Here is a 17,291-nt window from a genome sequence, read left to right on the forward strand (position 1 = left end):
CACAATACAGCCGAAACGTCATGACCAATTTAAGACGACACAGCTACAAGATGCAGCAGGACTTTCATGAAAGCCTCCACTCTTTGCTGCTGTGGCTCGCTCACGCAGAGAGCAGACGCTACGCAGTGGACATCGGCCACCCAGACACGACTCTCACAGCGCTGCAACAGCACAGCAACACCCTCACTGCTCTGCAAAAGGAGCTGCAGGACAGGCAGGCTCATCAGGCCTCCCTTCAGACTCTGTGGTCTCAGCTCCAGCCTGAAGACGGCACAGAGGAGAGCAACGAGGCCCGGGAGAAACTCCACGTGACGGGGAGCAAGCTGAAGCTGCTCCTGAAGCAGGTGGACGGCGACCTCAGCAACCTGCGGCAACGTCTGGACTGTGAATCTGCTACAGCCGCCCAGTGTCAAAGTGTTTCTCAGGAGGCTGCAAATTCAAAGAAAGGCTCCTCCACTCAAAGAGAGAAGCGGGAATCGTCTCCCCCTCGATCCTTCTTCTACCGGGCCCTGCGTGCCGCCTTCCCTCTTCAGCTCCTGCTGCTGCTCCTCCTGCTCCTGCTCCTGCCCTGCCTGATTCCAATGTCGGAAAGTGACTCCAGCTGCACCCTTACCAATAACTTCGCCCGGTCCTTCTACCCCATGTTGCATTACCCCAACGGCCCACCGCCCACTTGATTGTGGCTCTATACTGGCCATTTGTGGCCACTTTGCTGCGACGGCTCATTGAAAACTCAACCCAAGACATGGGTAATTTTTGGAAACGCCGGGCAGGGTCTCCACCTCCCGGCAAGAACCCTCGGCCCCCATTGATGGACAGTGCCCGTCAGGTCCATTGTTGGCCTGTTTCAACCCAATCCCTAACTCAGCCCGTGCCTCATGGGGGTGGGAGATGCCCCTGCCTGTCACAAACCCTAACCCTAACCAGGGGGGATTTAATTCAACTTAAGAAAAACCTAAAAAAAGAAAAAAAGTAAATAATACTTACCGTGAAACCTAAAAAAGGAAAAAAAGTTAAAAGGAAAATACTTACCTGTGAAAAACCTAAATAAAAGGAGAGAACATACTTACCTGAGCCAGTCTGAAGAAGGCACAATACAGCCGAAACGTCATGACCAATTTAAGACGACACAGCTACAAGATGCAGCAGGACTTTCATGAAAGCCTCCACTCTTTGCTGCTGTGGCTCGCTCACGCAGAGAGCAGACGCTACGCAGTGGACATCGGCCACCCAGACACGACTCTCACAGCGCTGCAACAGCACAGCAACACCCTCACTGCTCTGCAAAAGGAGCTGCAGGACAGGCAGGCTCATCAGGCCTCCCTTCAGACTCTGTGGTCTCAGCTCCAGCCTGAAGACGGCACAGAGGAGAGCAACGAGGCCCGGGAGAAACTCCACGTGACGGGGAGCAAGCTGAAGCTGCTCCTGAAGCAGGTGGACGGCGACCTCAGCAACCTGCGGCAACGTCTGGACTGTGAATCTGCTACAGCCGCCCAGTGTCAAAGTGTTTCTCAGGAGGCTGCAAATTCAAAGAAAGGCTCCTCCACTCAAAGAGAGAAGCGGGAATCGTCTCCCCCTCGATCCTTCTTCTACCGGGCCCTGCGTGCCGCCTTCCCTCTTCAGCTCCTGCTGCTGCTCCTCCTGCTCCTGCTCCTGCCCTGCCTGATTCCAATGTCGGAAAGTGACTCCAGCTGCACCCTTACCAATAACTTCGCCCGGTCCTTCTACCCCATGTTGCATTACCCCAACGGCCCACCGCCCACTTGATTGTGGCTCTATACTGGCCATTTGTGGCCACTTTGCTGCGACGGCTCATTGAAAACTCAACCCAAGACATGGGTAATTTTTGGAAACGCCGGGCAGGGTCTCCACCTCCCGGCAAGAACCCTCGGCCCCCATTGATGGACAGTGCCCGTCAGGTCCATTGTTGGCCTGTTTCAACCCAATCCCTAACTCAGCCCGTGCCTCATGGGGGTGGGAGATGCCCCTGCCTGTCACAAACCCTAACCCTAACCAGGGGGGATTTAATTCAACTTAAGAAAAACCTAAAAAAAGAAAAAAAGTAAATAATACTTACCGTGAAACCTAAAAAAGGAAAAAAAGTTAAAAGGAAAATACTTACCTGTGAAAAACCTAAATAAAAGGAGAGAACATACTTACCTGAGCCAGTCTGAAGAAGGCACAATACAGCCGAAACGTCATGACCAATTTAAGACGACACAGCTACAAGATGCAGCAGGACTTTCATGAAAGCCTCCACTCTTTGCTGCTGTGGCTCGCTCACGCAGAGAGCAGACGCTACGCAGTGGACATCGGCCACCCAGACACGACTCTCACAGCGCTGCAACAGCACAGCAACACCCTCACTGCTCTGCAAAAGGAGCTGCAGGACAGGCAGGCTCATCAGGCCTCCCTTCAGACTCTGTGGTCTCAGCTCCAGCCTGAAGACGGCACAGAGGAGAGCAACGAGGCCCGGGAGAAACTCCACGTGACGGGGAGCAAGCTGAAGCTGCTCCTGAAGCAGGTGGACGGCGACCTCAGCAACCTGCGGCAACGTCTGGACTGTGAATCTGCTACAGCCGCCCAGTGTCAAAGTGTTTCTCAGGAGGCTGCAAATTCAAAGAAAGGCTCCTCCACTCAAAGAGAGAAGCGGGAATCGTCTCCCCCTCGATCCTTCTTCTACCGGGCCCTGCGTGCCGCCTTCCCTCTTCAGCTCCTGCTGCTGCTCCTCCTGCTCCTGCTCCTGCCCTGCCTGATTCCAATGTCGGAAAGTGACTCCAGCTGCACCCTTACCAATAACTTCGCCCGGTCCTTCTACCCCATGTTGCATTACCCCAACGGCCCACCGCCCACTTGATTGTGGCTCTATACTGGCCATTTGTGGCCACTTTGCTGCGACGGCTCATTGAAAACTCAACCCAAGACATGGGTAATTTTTGGAAACGCCGGGCAGGGTCTCCACCTCCCGGCAAGAACCCTCGGCCCCCATTGATGGACAGTGCCCGTCAGGTCCATTGTTGGCCTGTTTCAACCCAATCCCTAACTCAGCCCGTGCCTCATGGGGGTGGGAGATGCCCCTGCCTGTCACAAACCCTAACCCTAACCAGGGGGGATTTAATTCAACTTAAGAAAAACCTAAAAAAAGAAAAAAAGTAAATAATACTTACCGTGAAACCTAAAAAAGGAAAAAAAGTTAAAAGGAAAATACTTACCTGTGAAAAACCTAAATAAAAGGAGAGAACATACTTACCTGAGCCAGTCTGAAGAAGGCACAATACAGCCGAAACGTCATGACCAATTTAAGACGACACAGCTACAAGATGCAGCAGGACTTTCATGAAAGCCTCCACTCTTTGCTGCTGTGGCTCGCTCACGCAGAGAGCAGACGCTACGCAGTGGACATCGGCCACCCAGACACGACTCTCACAGCGCTGCAACAGCACAGCAACACCCTCACTGCTCTGCAAAAGGAGCTGCAGGACAGGCAGGCTCATCAGGCCTCCCTTCAGACTCTGTGGTCTCAGCTCCAGCCTGAAGACGGCACAGAGGAGAGCAACGAGGCCCGGGAGAAACTCCACGTGACGGGGAGCAAGCTGAAGCTGCTCCTGAAGCAGGTGGACGGCGACCTCAGCAACCTGCGGCAACGTCTGGACTGTGAATCTGCTACAGCCGCCCAGTGTCAAAGTGTTTCTCAGGAGGCTGCAAATTCAAAGAAAGGCTCCTCCACTCAAAGAGAGAAGCGGGAATCGTCTCCCCCTCGATCCTTCTTCTACCGGGCCCTGCGTGCCGCCTTCCCTCTTCAGCTCCTGCTGCTGCTCCTCCTGCTCCTGCTCCTGCCCTGCCTGATTCCAATGTCGGAAAGTGACTCCAGCTGCACCCTTACCAATAACTTCGCCCGGTCCTTCTACCCCATGTTGCATTACCCCAACGGCCCACCGCCCACTTGATTGTGGCTCTATACTGGCCATTTGTGGCCACTTTGCTGCGACGGCTCATTGAAAACTCAACCCAAGACATGGGTAATTTTTGGAAACGCCGGGCAGGGTCTCCACCTCCCGGCAAGAACCCTCGGCCCCCATTGATGGACAGTGCCCGTCAGGTCCATTGTTGGCCTGTTTCAACCCAATCCCTAACTCAGCCCGTGCCTCATGGGGGTGGGAGATGCCCCTGCCTGTCACAAACCCTAACCCTAACCAGGGGGGATTTAATTCAACTTAAGAAAAACCTAAAAAAAGAAAAAAAGTAAATAATACTTACCGTGAAACCTAAAAAAGGAAAAAAAGTTAAAAGGAAAATACTTACCTGTGAAAAACCTAAATAAAAGGAGAGAACATACTTACCTGAGCCAGTCTGAAGAAGGCACAATACAGCCGAAACGTCATGACCAATTTAAGACGACACAGCTACAAGATGCAGCAGGACTTTCATGAAAGCCTCCACTCTTTGCTGCTGTGGCTCGCTCACGCAGAGAGCAGACGCTACGCAGTGGACATCGGCCACCCAGACACGACTCTCACAGCGCTGCAACAGCACAGCAACACCCTCACTGCTCTGCAAAAGGAGCTGCAGGACAGGCAGGCTCATCAGGCCTCCCTTCAGACTCTGTGGTCTCAGCTCCAGCCTGAAGACGGCACAGAGGAGAGCAACGAGGCCCGGGAGAAACTCCACGTGACGGGGAGCAAGCTGAAGCTGCTCCTGAAGCAGGTGGACGGCGACCTCAGCAACCTGCGGCAACGTCTGGACTGTGAATCTGCTACAGCCGCCCAGTGTCAAAGTGTTTCTCAGGAGGCTGCAAATTCAAAGAAAGGCTCCTCCACTCAAAGAGAGAAGCGGGAATCGTCTCCCCCTCGATCCTTCTTCTACCGGGCCCTGCGTGCCGCCTTCCCTCTTCAGCTCCTGCTGCTGCTCCTCCTGCTCCTGCTCCTGCCCTGCCTGATTCCAATGTCGGAAAGTGACTCCAGCTGCACCCTTACCAATAACTTCGCCCGGTCCTTCTACCCCATGTTGCATTACCCCAACGGCCCACCGCCCACTTGATTGTGGCTCTATACTGGCCATTTGTGGCCACTTTGCTGCGACGGCTCATTGAAAACTCAACCCAAGACATGGGTAATTTTTGGAAACGCCGGGCAGGGTCTCCACCTCCCGGCAAGAACCCTCGGCCCCCATTGATGGACAGTGCCCGTCAGGTCCATTGTTGGCCTGTTTCAACCCAATCCCTAACTCAGCCCGTGCCTCATGGGGGTGGGAGATGCCCCTGCCTGTCACAAACCCTAACCCTAACCAGGGGGGATTTAATTCAACTTAAGAAAAACCTAAAAAAAGGAAAAAAGTAAATAATACTTACCGTGAAACCTAAAAAAGGAAAAAAAGTTAAAAGGAAAATACTTACCTGTGAAAAACCTAAATAAAAGGAGAGAACATACTTACCTGAGCCAGTCTGAAGAAGGCACAATACAGCCGAAACGTCATGACCAATTTAAGACGACACAGCTACAAGATGCAGCAGGACTTTCATGAAAGCCTCCACTCTTTGCTGCTGTGGCTCGCTCACGCAGAGAGCAGACGCTACGCAGTGGACATCGGCCACCCAGACACGACTCTCACAGCGCTGCAACAGCACAGCAACACCCTCACTGCTCTGCAAAAGGAGCTGCAGGGCAGGCAGGCTCATCAGGCCTCCCTTCAGACTCTGTGGTCTCAGCTCCAGCCTGAAGACGGCACAGAGGAGAGCAACGAGGCCCGGGAGAAACTCCACGTGACGGGGAGCAAGCTGAAGCTGCTCCTGAAGCAGGTGGACGGCGACCTCAGCAACCTGCGGCAACGTCTGGACTGTGAATCTGCTACAGCCGCCCAGTGTCAAAGTGTTTCTCAGGAGGCTGCAAATTCAAAGAAAGGCTCCTCCACTCAAAGAGAGAAGCGGGAATCGTCTCCCCCTCGATCCTTCTTCTACCGGGCCCTGCGTGCCGCCTTCCCTCTTCAGCTCCTGCTGCTGCTCCTCCTGCTCCTGCTCCTGCCCTGCCTGATTCCAATGTCGGAAAGTGACTCCAGCTGCACCCTTACCAATAACTTCGCCCGGTCCTTCTACCCCATGTTGCATTACCCCAACGGCCCACCGCCCACTTGATTGTGGCTCTATACTGGCCATTTGTGGCCACTTTGCTGCGACGGCTCATTGAAAACTCAACCCAAGACATGGGTAATTTTTGGAAACGCCGGGCAGGGTCTCCACCTCCCGGCAAGAACCCTCGGCCCCCATTGATGGACAGTGCCCGTCAGGTCCATTGTTGGCCTGTTTCAACCCAATCCCTAACTCAGCCCGTGCCTCATGGGGGTGGGAGATGCCCCTGCCTGTCACAAACCCTAACCCTAACCAGGGGGGATTTAATTCAACTTAAGAAAAACCTAAAAAAAGAAAAAAAGTAAATAATACTTACCGTGAAACCTAAAAAAGGAAAAAAAGTTAAAAGGAAAATACTTACCTGTGAAAAACCTAAATAAAAGGAGAGAACATACTTACCTGAGCCAGTCTGAAGAAGGCACAATACAGCCGAAACGTCATGACCAATTTAAGACGACACAGCTACAAGATGCAGCAGGACTTTCATGAAAGCCTCCACTCTTTGCTGCTGTGGCTCGCTCACGCAGAGAGCAGACGCTACGCAGTGGACATCGGCCACCCAGACACGACTCTCACAGCGCTGCAACAGCACAGCAACACCCTCACTGCTCTGCAAAAGGAGCTGCAGGACAGGCAGGCTCATCAGGCCTCCCTTCAGACTCTGTGGTCTCAGCTCCAGCCTGAAGACGGCACAGAGGAGAGCAACGAGGCCCGGGAGAAACTCCACGTGACGGGGAGCAAGCTGAAGCTGCTCCTGAAGCAGGTGGACGGCGACCTCAGCAACCTGCGGCAACGTCTGGACTGTGAATCTGCTACAGCCGCCCAGTGTCAAAGTGTTTCTCAGGAGGCTGCAAATTCAAAGAAAGGCTCCTCCACTCAAAGAGAGAAGCGGGAATCGTCTCCCCCTCGATCCTTCTTCTACCGGGCCCTGCGTGCCGCCTTCCCTCTTCAGCTCCTGCTGCTGCTCCTCCTGCTCCTGCTCCTGCCCTGCCTGATTCCAATGTCGGAAAGTGACTCCAGCTGCACCCTTACCAATAACTTCGCCCGGTCCTTCTACCCCATGTTGCATTACCCCAACGGCCCACCGCCCACTTGATTGTGGCTCTATACTGGCCATTTGTGGCCACTTTGCTGCGACGGCTCATTGAAAACTCAACCCAAGACATGGGTAATTTTTGGAAACGCCGGGCAGGGTCTCCACCTCCCGGCAAGAACCCTCGGCCCCCATTGATGGACAGTGCCCGTCAGGTCCATTGTTGGCCTGTTTCAACCCAATCCCTAACTCAGCCCGTGCCTCATGGGGGTGGGAGATGCCCCTGCCTGTCACAAACCCTAACCCTAACCAGGGGGGATTTAATTCAACTTAAGAAAAACCTAAAAAAAGAAAAAAAGTAAATAATACTTACCGTGAAACCTAAAAAAGGAAAAAAAGTTAAAAGGAAAATACTTACCTGTGAAAAACCTAAATAAAAGGAGAGAACATACTTACCTGAGCCAGTCTGAAGAAGGCACAATACAGCCGAAACGTCATGACCAATTTAAGACGACACAGCTACAAGATGCAGCAGGACTTTCATGAAAGCCTCCACTCTTTGCTGCTGTGGCTCGCTCACGCAGAGAGCAGACGCTACGCAGTGGACATCGGCCACCCAGACACGACTCTCACAGCGCTGCAACAGCACAGCAACACCCTCACTGCTCTGCAAAAGGAGCTGCAGGACAGGCAGGCTCATCAGGCCTCCCTTCAGACTCTGTGGTCTCAGCTCCAGCCTGAAGACGGCACAGAGGAGAGCAACGAGGCCCGGGAGAAACTCCACGTGACGGGGAGCAAGCTGAAGCTGCTCCTGAAGCAGGTGGACGGCGACCTCAGCAACCTGCGGCAACGTCTGGACTGTGAATCTGCTACAGCCGCCCAGTGTCAAAGTGTTTCTCAGGAGGCTGCAAATTCAAAGAAAGGCTCCTCCACTCAAAGAGAGAAGCGGGAATCGTCTCCCCCTCGATCCTTCTTCTACCGGGCCCTGCGTGCCGCCTTCCCTCTTCAGCTCCTGCTGCTGCTCCTCCTGCTCCTGCTCCTGCCCTGCCTGATTCCAATGTCGGAAAGTGACTCCAGCTGCACCCTTACCAATAACTTCGCCCGGTCCTTCTACCCCATGTTGCATTACCCCAACGGCCCACCGCCCACTTGATTGTGGCTCTATACTGGCCATTTGTGGCCACTTTGCTGCGACGGCTCATTGAAAACTCAACCCAAGACATGGGTAATTTTTGGAAACGCCGGGCAGGGTCTCCACCTCCCGGCAAGAACCCTCGGCCCCCATTGATGGACAGTGCCCGTCAGGTCCATTGTTGGCCTGTTTCAACCCAATCCCTAACTCAGCCCGTGCCTCATGGGGGTGGGAGATGCCCCTGCCTGTCACAAACCCTAACCCTAACCAGGGGGGATTTAATTCAACTTAAGAAAAACCTAAAAAAAGAAAAAAAGTAAATAATACTTACCGTGAAACCTAAAAAAGGAAAAAAAGTTAAAAGGAAAATACTTACCTGTGAAAAACCTAAATAAAAGGAGAGAACATACTTACCTGAGCCAGTCTGAAGAAGGCACAATACAGCCGAAACGTCATGACCAATTTAAGACGACACAGCTACAAGATGCAGCAGGACTTTCATGAAAGCCTCCACTCTTTGCTGCTGTGGCTCGCTCACGCAGAGAGCAGACGCTACGCAGTGGACATCGGCCACCCAGACACGACTCTCACAGCGCTGCAACAGCACAGCAACACCCTCACTGCTCTGCAAAAGGAGCTGCAGGACAGGCAGGCTCATCAGGCCTCCCTTCAGACTCTGTGGTCTCAGCTCCAGCCTGAAGACGGCACAGAGGAGAGCAACGAGGCCCGGGAGAAACTCCACGTGACGGGGAGCAAGCTGAAGCTGCTCCTGAAGCAGGTGGACGGCGACCTCAGCAACCTGCGGCAACGTCTGGACTGTGAATCTGCTACAGCCGCCCAGTGTCAAAGTGTTTCTCAGGAGGCTGCAAATTCAAAGAAAGGCTCCTCCACTCAAAGAGAGAAGCGGGAATCGTCTCCCCCTCGATCCTTCTTCTACCGGGCCCTGCGTGCCGCCTTCCCTCTTCAGCTCCTGCTGCTGCTCCTCCTGCTCCTGCTCCTGCCCTGCCTGATTCCAATGTCGGAAAGTGACTCCAGCTGCACCCTTACCAATAACTTCGCCCGGTCCTTCTACCCCATGTTGCATTACCCCAACGGCCCACCGCCCACTTGATTGTGGCTCTATACTGGCCATTTGTGGCCACTTTGCTGCGACGGCTCATTGAAAACTCAACCCAAGACATGGGTAATTTTTGGAAACGCCGGGCAGGGTCTCCACCTCCCGGCAAGAACCCTCGGCCCCCATTGATGGACAGTGCCCGTCAGGTCCATTGTTGGCCTGTTTCAACCCAATCCCTAACTCAGCCCGTGCCTCATGGGGGTGGGAGATGCCCCTGCCTGTCACAAACCCTAACCCTAACCAGGGGGGATTTAATTCAACTTAAGAAAAACCTAAAAAAAGAAAAAAAGTAAATAATACTTACCGTGAAACCTAAAAAAGGAAAAAAAGTTAAAAGGAAAATACTTACCTGTGAAAAACCTAAATAAAAGGAGAGAACATACTTACCTGAGCCAGTCTGAAGAAGGCACAATACAGCCGAAACGTCATGACCAATTTAAGACGACACAGCTACAAGATGCAGCAGGACTTTCATGAAAGCCTCCACTCTTTGCTGCTGTGGCTCGCTCACGCAGAGAGCAGACGCTACGCAGTGGACATCGGCCACCCAGACACGACTCTCACAGCGCTGCAACAGCACAGCAACACCCTCACTGCTCTGCAAAAGGAGCTGCAGGACAGGCAGGCTCATCAGGCCTCCCTTCAGACTCTGTGGTCTCAGCTCCAGCCTGAAGACGGCACAGAGGAGAGCAACGAGGCCCGGGAGAAACTCCACGTGACGGGGAGCAAGCTGAAGCTGCTCCTGAAGCAGGTGGACGGCGACCTCAGCAACCTGCGGCAACGTCTGGACTGTGAATCTGCTACAGCCGCCCAGTGTCAAAGTGTTTCTCAGGAGGCTGCAAATTCAAAGAAAGGCTCCTCCACTCAAAGAGAGAAGCGGGAATCGTCTCCCCCTCGATCCTTCTTCTACCGGGCCCTGCGTGCCGCCTTCCCTCTTCAGCTCCTGCTGCTGCTCCTCCTGCTCCTGCTCCTGCCCTGCCTGATTCCAATGTCGGAAAGTGACTCCAGCTGCACCCTTACCAATAACTTCGCCCGGTCCTTCTACCCCATGTTGCATTACCCCAACGGCCCACCGCCCACTTGATTGTGGCTCTATACTGGCCATTTGTGGCCACTTTGCTGCGACGGCTCATTGAAAACTCAACCCAAGACATGGGTAATTTTTGGAAACGCCGGGCAGGGTCTCCACCTCCCGGCAAGAACCCTCGGCCCCCATTGATGGACAGTGCCCGTCAGGTCCATTGTTGGCCTGTTTCAACCCAATCCCTAACTCAGCCCGTGCCTCATGGGGGTGGGAGATGCCCCTGCCTGTCACAAACCCTAACCCTAACCAGGGGGGATTTAATTCAACTTAAGAAAAACCTAAAAAAAGAAAAAAAGTAAATAATACTTACCGTGAAACCTAAAAAAGGAAAAAAAGTTAAAAGGAAAATACTTACCTGTGAAAAACCTAAATAAAAGGAGAGAACATACTTACCTGAGCCAGTCTGAAGAAGGCACAATACAGCCGAAACGTCATGACCAATTTAAGACGACACAGCTACAAGATGCAGCAGGACTTTCATGAAAGCCTCCACTCTTTGCTGCTGTGGCTCGCTCACGCAGAGAGCAGACGCTACGCAGTGGACATCGGCCACCCAGACACGACTCTCACAGCGCTGCAACAGCACAGCAACACCCTCACTGCTCTGCAAAAGGAGCTGCAGGACAGGCAGGCTCATCAGGCCTCCCTTCAGACTCTGTGGTCTCAGCTCCAGCCTGAAGACGGCACAGAGGAGAGCAACGAGGCCCGGGAGAAACTCCACGTGACGGGGAGCAAGCTGAAGCTGCTCCTGAAGCAGGTGGACGGCGACCTCAGCAACCTGCGGCAACGTCTGGACTGTGAATCTGCTACAGCCGCCCAGTGTCAAAGTGTTTCTCAGGAGGCTGCAAATTCAAAGAAAGGCTCCTCCACTCAAAGAGAGAAGCGGGAATCGTCTCCCCCTCGATCCTTCTTCTACCGGGCCCTGCGTGCCGCCTTCCCTCTTCAGCTCCTGCTGCTGCTCCTCCTGCTCCTGCTCCTGCCCTGCCTGATTCCAATGTCGGAAAGTGACTCCAGCTGCACCCTTACCAATAACTTCGCCCGGTCCTTCTACCCCATGTTGCATTACCCCAACGGCCCACCGCCCACTTGATTGTGGCTCTATACTGGCCATTTGTGGCCACTTTGCTGCGACGGCTCATTGAAAACTCAACCCAAGACATGGGTAATTTTTGGAAACGCCGGGCAGGGTCTCCACCTCCCGGCAAGAACCCTCGGCCCCCATTGATGGACAGTGCCCGTCAGGTCCATTGTTGGCCTGTTTCAACCCAATCCCTAACTCAGCCCGTGCCTCATGGGGGTGGGAGATGCCCCTGCCTGTCACAAACCCTAACCCTAACCAGGGGGGATTTAATTCAACTTAAGAAAAACCTAAAAAAAGAAAAAAAGTAAATAATACTTACCGTGAAACCTAAAAAAGGAAAAAAAGTTAAAAGGAAAATACTTACCTGTGAAAAACCTAAATAAAAGGAGAGAACATACTTACCTGAGCCAGTCTGAAGAAGGCACAATACAGCCGAAACGTCATGACCAATTTAAGACGACACAGCTACAAGATGCAGCAGGACTTTCATGAAAGCCTCCACTCTTTGCTGCTGTGGCTCGCTCACGCAGAGAGCAGACGCTACGCAGTGGACATCGGCCACCCAGACACGACTCTCACAGCGCTGCAACAGCACAGCAACACCCTCACTGCTCTGCAAAAGGAGCTGCAGGGCAGGCAGGCTCATCAGGCCTCCCTTCAGACTCTGTGGTCTCAGCTCCAGCCTGAAGACGGCACAGAGGAGAGCAACGAGGCCCGGGAGAAACTCCACGTGACGGGGAGCAAGCTGAAGCTGCTCCTGAAGCAGGTGGACGGCGACCTCAGCAACCTGCGGCAACGTCTGGACTGTGAATCTGCTACAGCCGCCCAGTGTCAAAGTGTTTCTCAGGAGGCTGCAAATTCAAAGAAAGGCTCCTCCACTCAAAGAGAGAAGCGGGAATCGTCTCCCCCTCGATCCTTCTTCTACCAGGCCCTGCGTGCCGCCTTCCCTCTTCAGCTCCTGCTGCTGCTCCTCCTGCTCCTGCTCCTGCCCTGCCTGATTCCAATGTCGGAAAGTGACTCCAGCTGCACCCTTACCAATAACTTCGCCCGGTCCTTCTACCCCATGTTGCATTACCCCAACGGCCCACCGCCCACTTAATTGTAGTATCCCTCAGGGCTCTATACTGGCCATTTGTGGCCACTTTGCTGCGACGGCTCATTGAAAACTCAACCCAAGACATGGGTAATTTTTGGAAACGCCGGGCAGGGTCTCCACCTCCCGGCAAGAACCCTCGGCCCCCATTGATGGACAGTGCCCATCAGGTCCATTGTTGGCCTGTTTCAACCCAATCCCTAACCCTAACCCCTAACCCTAAACAGAAAAACAAATAAGAGGGGAAGAAAAACAAATAAGAGAAACAGAAAAACAAATAAGAGAAGAGGAAAAACAAATAAGAGAAACAGAAAAACAAGTAAGAGAAAGAGAGAAAAGAAAAAACAAGTGTGAAACTAAGAAAGAACAAGTGAGAAACTAAGAAAGAAATTTTGAAAAAAACACAAACAGAAAACCTAAAAGTGGGAGGAGACAACACAAGTATAAAAGCCAAGAGAGGCACACAGAGAACAAACAGACAGAAACATATTGGGCCAGCCTGAGGAAGGCGAAACTACGCCGAAACGTCGCGAAGGCCCAAAAAAGTGCACTGAACCCAAGATATGGGTAATTTTTTGAACCAGGGCAGGGACACCACCACCCAGCCCCATCGATGGCCCGTGCACGCCAGGCTACCAGCTTGCTGGTGGCCTGTTCCTTACTTAACCCCTAACCCTTCCGGCATAGCCGGGCCTGCTCTTTCCCACACCCTAACCCTAACCCCAGGGGGGTCCCCTAAAACACAAAGAAAAAGAAACAAAGTCACGTAAAAAACCAAGTAGGAAACAAGGAAAGGACATAAAAGGAAGGGGGTGCCAAAATCATAAATATGAATAAAGATCAAAGGACGGGATGTCAAAACAGCAGGGGGTGCCATGAAAAACAATAATACAGAAAACAAGTGGAGAAATGAAGAAAAGTAGACAAAGAGAAAGTCACGAAAAAACAAACAGAGAAAGAAAAGTAAGAAACAAAGATAAAGACAAAGAAAGACAAAGAGAAAGTCACAAAAAAGAAACAGAGAAAGAAAAGTAAGAAACAAAGATAAAGAGATGAAAAGTAAGAGAAAACATAAGTACAGTAAGACAAGGAAGTCACGTAAAGAGAAAAACAGTAAGAAAAGCAGTAAGAATTTTTAAGAAACATAGTAAGACAAGAAAGTCACGTAAAGAGAAAAACAGAAAGAAAAACAAGTAAGAAACACAAGTTGGAAACCCAAGAGTGGGAGGAGCCAAGAAAGAGTATAAAAGCCAAGAGAGGCACAGACAAGACAGAAGTCAAACAGACACAAGAGAACACACATTGGCCCAGCCTGAAGAAGGCACAGATATGCCGAAACGTCGCGAGGCCCCAATGATGTACAATGCGCATACACCCAAGATGGGTAATTTTTTGAAACAGGGCAGGGACATCACCACCCAGCCCCATTGATGGCCCGTGCACTTCAGGTTGCCAGCTTGCTGGCGGCCTGCTTATTTACACAACCCTAACCCTACCCTAACCCTTTGCCCCCCTCCCCCCTCCCCTTCTAGCCCTAACCCTAATGGAGCCCTAAAAACCTAAACTAAGAGAAAAAAAGACAAGAAAGGTCAGAAAAAAAGACAGAGTACATAAAGGAAAGGATTTACAGGAAGGGGGTGCCATAAAAGAAAAATACAGAACATAGGACGGGATGTCTAAAGAGTAGGGGGTGCCATTTAAAGAAATATGTGAAAGAATAAAGAAAAGAACAACAGAAAAACAAAGAGAAAGAATAAAGAAGAACAGAAAGAATAAAGAAGAACAGAAAGAATAAAGAAAAACAGAAAGAACAAAGAACAACAGAAAAAGATAGAAAAAGGGAGAGCTAAAGCAGAAAAAACTGAGAACAAGAAAAAAACTAAGAAACAGAAAAAGTTAAGAAAAACAGAAATGAAAAAGAAGAGTATAAAAGGCCCAGAGTGGCAAAACTGAACACAAGAGCGGGTGGGCCAGCCTGAAGAAGGCTAAATTGAGCCGAAACGTCGCGATTGGCCCACCACAGTGCACTACACCCGCTTAGGGTAATTTTTTGAACAGGGGCACCAACACCAGTCCCAGTGATGGCCCGTGCACTCAGGTTCCGGCATAGCCGGGCCTGATCTTTACCCAAATCCTAAAAGGTAAAAACACTAATTTGGCTTTCTAAAACTAAATTCGAACTGAAAAAAAGTGGGAGGGTATAAATAGAAGGGGAAGGCACTCTGCTCATTCCACTCCAAACCATCGGACAGAGCAGACCTCTGAGAGCAAGCCTGTTTTTCATTTTTTCTGTGTGTGCCTAGGCCTGAAGAAGACCTTCACAGGTCGAAACGTCGCCACATAGGCACACAAATTCGTATTCATTTGGCCTATTATAATTTAAGAGACTAATCCGAAGTACTTACTTTTAGTCTTTTAGTGAAACACGAGGAGCTTGTACCACAGTCTCAAGTATGACCAGACACATTTATTGATAAAGTATGGTGGATCGATGATAAGGAGTAATCTGAGTCGGACTCGGTCAATAAATATACCACCAACATTTATTGTTTACTGTTAAGGAGTTTGGTCTGATACAACTTTATTTTAAATGTATGAACCATTTAGTTTAAGTATATATTTTTTGTTATGGATCATTCTCAAAAAAGAAAAACTTCCCTTTGATGAAAATCCTTTAGCAGTTGTTCAGTTCATGTTGAATTGTCTGAATTTAAACCCACAGACAATTCAACAGGTAACCATCTCTGTATGAATCCTTCTCTTTTCTTCTGTACAGTTTCTATGGTTTGTCTTTTCTCTCTCTTTTTTTTTTTCATTTTGGAAAGTACCTTGTACTTTTTGAGTCAGCACCCCAGTCATGATTCTAAGTGAGCTGAGCTGATACTTAAGACTATGATGCAGAATGCTGATTGGTTGGAAAGAAGTGGCATTAGAACTGTCCTATATGCAACACGACATCAGTCATGGCAGTTTTAAATGGCTAGGCTGGCAGTGCCAACTGTGCCAAGCAGCTATGTACAAATATAAAAAAACATTGGCTCCCTATGCATCAGAGATGTTTCAAGCAGCTCTTCTATGATCAGCACTATCTACACAGGAAGTCGCATTTGCAGTGGAAAACAAAGCAAACAAAATAAACTGGTACCAAGAAATTAGTCAAGTTACAGCAGTGGAGTTGAAATATGCTCGTTGAATAATGAATTTAAATAATAATGTATTTTAATTACAATTTTGTCAGTCTTATACCCAAGTTTCTTTTGTCTTTGTTTTTCAAAAACTTTTTCAAATTACATATACCATCTTAAATGATTATGGAATGGTGGCCCTGGATAAGGAGGGTGTATGGATCAGACTGAGGTCTAAAATAACTTGCTTTTTTTCATTTTTGTTTTAATGTGCATACTTTTCAGAGTTGTCTGAGTGGCATGATGTTCTGCTGTGAGCTGAGTGAGAGTCTGAGTAAAAGATACCACATGTGAAAGAGTTTTATTTAGAAAAGTCAGTGTTTACCTCAGCCAGCTGGGAGCCTCACCTGTTCCTTGTTACCCACGGAGAAAGCGAGAGGTATTTGTTAGACTCAGCTATATTACTCCTAAGCCTTGGACTTGGGCAGAAAGAAGAATGCAGACCTATGCAGAGACTGTTTTGATATTTGTAGAGCAGTGTGAAGTCAGGCCAGCGGCTGTGAGTTGCAGGTGACTGCTGAAAGAAAAAATATTTTATTACTGCATTCCAGCACCAGGGTGGGTGCATAGAAATGGAATAAACTAGATGGGATGCAGTATGCTTTTTAAAATTACTATGCAGTACGAGCTGTCAGCATTTACAAGGTGACACTGAGTGCCAGGTGACTAAAGTGCTGAATACCCCACATACTGTTTACATATAGGGAGTTTCACTCGATTCAGAATTTCTTTGGAACTTCATTTTTCTTTTTGGATAAAAAAAAAAGTTTAATGAAAACATACAGTCAAGCAATCACAAAACCAAACTAACCCACATTATCCCAGCTTGATATTACAATGTTTCAAAGTTTCTAATATGTCAAATATTTACCTTTCTTGCCTTTTCTCAGACACAAAACGTTGAACATGATAAAAATTTCTTTTTTTTCTTTTTTTTTTATAGTGATAGGAAAAGCTAGCTGTGGCTGCTATAGGCTGACACATTTTACTCACTAAAGAATAAAATCCTAATCCTTATTACCCAAGACCTGTTTCAGTTCCAAAAATGCGTCCCTTTGTCCCAAAAGATATTCTGTTCATGAGGTCATTCATTTGTCCCAGACATTTCCCAACAGATTTGTATATCTTGCTCATACATGATACTCTGAGTTACCTGGCTACACTTGAATTAATAACACGGGGGCTCTATAAATAAAGATTATTTGTATCATATTAAAATGATGATCGCAATAAATTTTAGGTTCGCCACATCTTAGTTTGCACTGGTTATGTCTGTTGCTGTACAACAGCCTTTAAGATGATCATTAATTCATTTGACTTCAGAGATGGAAAGTTAATAAAGACAAGAGTTGAAATGGTCCTTCTCTCCAACAGAGGAAACATATGAGTGGGTAGGACAGATTAATCTAATCTCAATATGACAAATATTTATCTGTAATGAAGGG

General features: G+C 49.7%; 12 protein-coding genes across 12 annotated transcripts; all 12 read left to right on the forward strand.

Annotated features, from left to right (window-relative positions):
• Positions 1-11: 11 nt before the first annotated feature.
• Positions 12-677, forward strand: LOC147325274 (nesprin-2-like). The gene has a single exon (XM_086299717.1). It carries the CDS (start codon positions 21-23, stop codon positions 675-677), a length of 657 nt encoding a protein of 218 aa, XP_086155843.1. The 5' UTR covers positions 12-20.
• A 424-nt stretch (positions 678-1,101) lies between these two features.
• On the forward strand, positions 1,102-1,767 carry LOC147325275 (nesprin-2-like). Its single transcript, XM_086299718.1, has one exon. It carries the CDS (start codon positions 1,111-1,113, stop codon positions 1,765-1,767), a length of 657 nt encoding a protein of 218 aa, XP_086155844.1. The 5' UTR covers positions 1,102-1,110.
• A 424-nt stretch (positions 1,768-2,191) lies between these two features.
• LOC147325276 (nesprin-2-like) lies at positions 2,192-2,857 on the forward strand. The gene has a single exon (XM_086299719.1). It carries the CDS (start codon positions 2,201-2,203, stop codon positions 2,855-2,857), a length of 657 nt encoding a protein of 218 aa, XP_086155845.1. The 5' UTR covers positions 2,192-2,200.
• A 424-nt stretch (positions 2,858-3,281) lies between these two features.
• LOC147325277 (nesprin-2-like) lies at positions 3,282-3,947 on the forward strand. The gene has a single exon (XM_086299720.1). It carries the CDS (start codon positions 3,291-3,293, stop codon positions 3,945-3,947), a length of 657 nt encoding a protein of 218 aa, XP_086155846.1. The 5' UTR covers positions 3,282-3,290.
• A 424-nt stretch (positions 3,948-4,371) lies between these two features.
• On the forward strand, positions 4,372-5,314 carry LOC147325278 (nesprin-2-like). Its single transcript, XM_086299721.1, has one exon. The coding sequence runs from the start codon at positions 4,381-4,383 to the stop codon at positions 5,035-5,037; it is 657 nt and encodes a 218-aa protein (XP_086155847.1). The 5' UTR covers positions 4,372-4,380; the 3' UTR covers positions 5,038-5,314.
• A 24-nt stretch (positions 5,315-5,338) lies between these two features.
• Positions 5,339-6,127, forward strand: LOC147325279 (nesprin-2-like). Its single transcript, XM_086299730.1, has one exon. The coding sequence runs from the start codon at positions 5,471-5,473 to the stop codon at positions 6,125-6,127; it is 657 nt and encodes a 218-aa protein (XP_086155856.1). The 5' UTR covers positions 5,339-5,470.
• Positions 6,128-6,551: 424 nt separating this feature from the next.
• LOC147325280 (nesprin-2-like) lies at positions 6,552-7,217 on the forward strand. The gene has a single exon (XM_086299725.1). It carries the CDS (start codon positions 6,561-6,563, stop codon positions 7,215-7,217), a length of 657 nt encoding a protein of 218 aa, XP_086155851.1. The 5' UTR covers positions 6,552-6,560.
• Positions 7,218-7,641: 424 nt separating this feature from the next.
• Positions 7,642-8,307, forward strand: LOC147325281 (nesprin-2-like). The gene has a single exon (XM_086299726.1). It carries the CDS (start codon positions 7,651-7,653, stop codon positions 8,305-8,307), a length of 657 nt encoding a protein of 218 aa, XP_086155852.1. The 5' UTR covers positions 7,642-7,650.
• A 424-nt stretch (positions 8,308-8,731) lies between these two features.
• On the forward strand, positions 8,732-9,397 carry LOC147325282 (nesprin-2-like). The gene has a single exon (XM_086299727.1). It carries the CDS (start codon positions 8,741-8,743, stop codon positions 9,395-9,397), a length of 657 nt encoding a protein of 218 aa, XP_086155853.1. The 5' UTR covers positions 8,732-8,740.
• Positions 9,398-9,821: 424 nt separating this feature from the next.
• Positions 9,822-10,487, forward strand: LOC147325283 (nesprin-2-like). The gene has a single exon (XM_086299728.1). It carries the CDS (start codon positions 9,831-9,833, stop codon positions 10,485-10,487), a length of 657 nt encoding a protein of 218 aa, XP_086155854.1. The 5' UTR covers positions 9,822-9,830.
• Positions 10,488-10,911: 424 nt separating this feature from the next.
• LOC147325284 (nesprin-2-like) lies at positions 10,912-11,994 on the forward strand. The gene has a single exon (XM_086299729.1). It carries the CDS (start codon positions 10,921-10,923, stop codon positions 11,575-11,577), a length of 657 nt encoding a protein of 218 aa, XP_086155855.1. The 5' UTR covers positions 10,912-10,920; the 3' UTR covers positions 11,578-11,994.
• Positions 11,995-12,001: 7 nt separating this feature from the next.
• LOC147325285 (nesprin-2-like) lies at positions 12,002-12,667 on the forward strand. Its single transcript, XM_086299731.1, has one exon. It carries the CDS (start codon positions 12,011-12,013, stop codon positions 12,665-12,667), a length of 657 nt encoding a protein of 218 aa, XP_086155857.1. The 5' UTR covers positions 12,002-12,010.
• Positions 12,668-17,291: the final 4,624 nt, after the last annotated feature.

This window comes from Aulonocara sp. 'chitande type north' Nkhata Bay, linkage group LG7 (assembly GCF_057382095.1).
Source record: "Aulonocara sp. 'chitande type north' Nkhata Bay isolate Kocher_YH1m ecotype deep benthic linkage group LG7, A_spYH_male_GT1.1, whole genome shotgun sequence".
Taxonomy (NCBI): domain Eukaryota; kingdom Metazoa; phylum Chordata; class Actinopteri; order Cichliformes; family Cichlidae; genus Aulonocara; species Aulonocara sp. 'chitande type north' Nkhata Bay.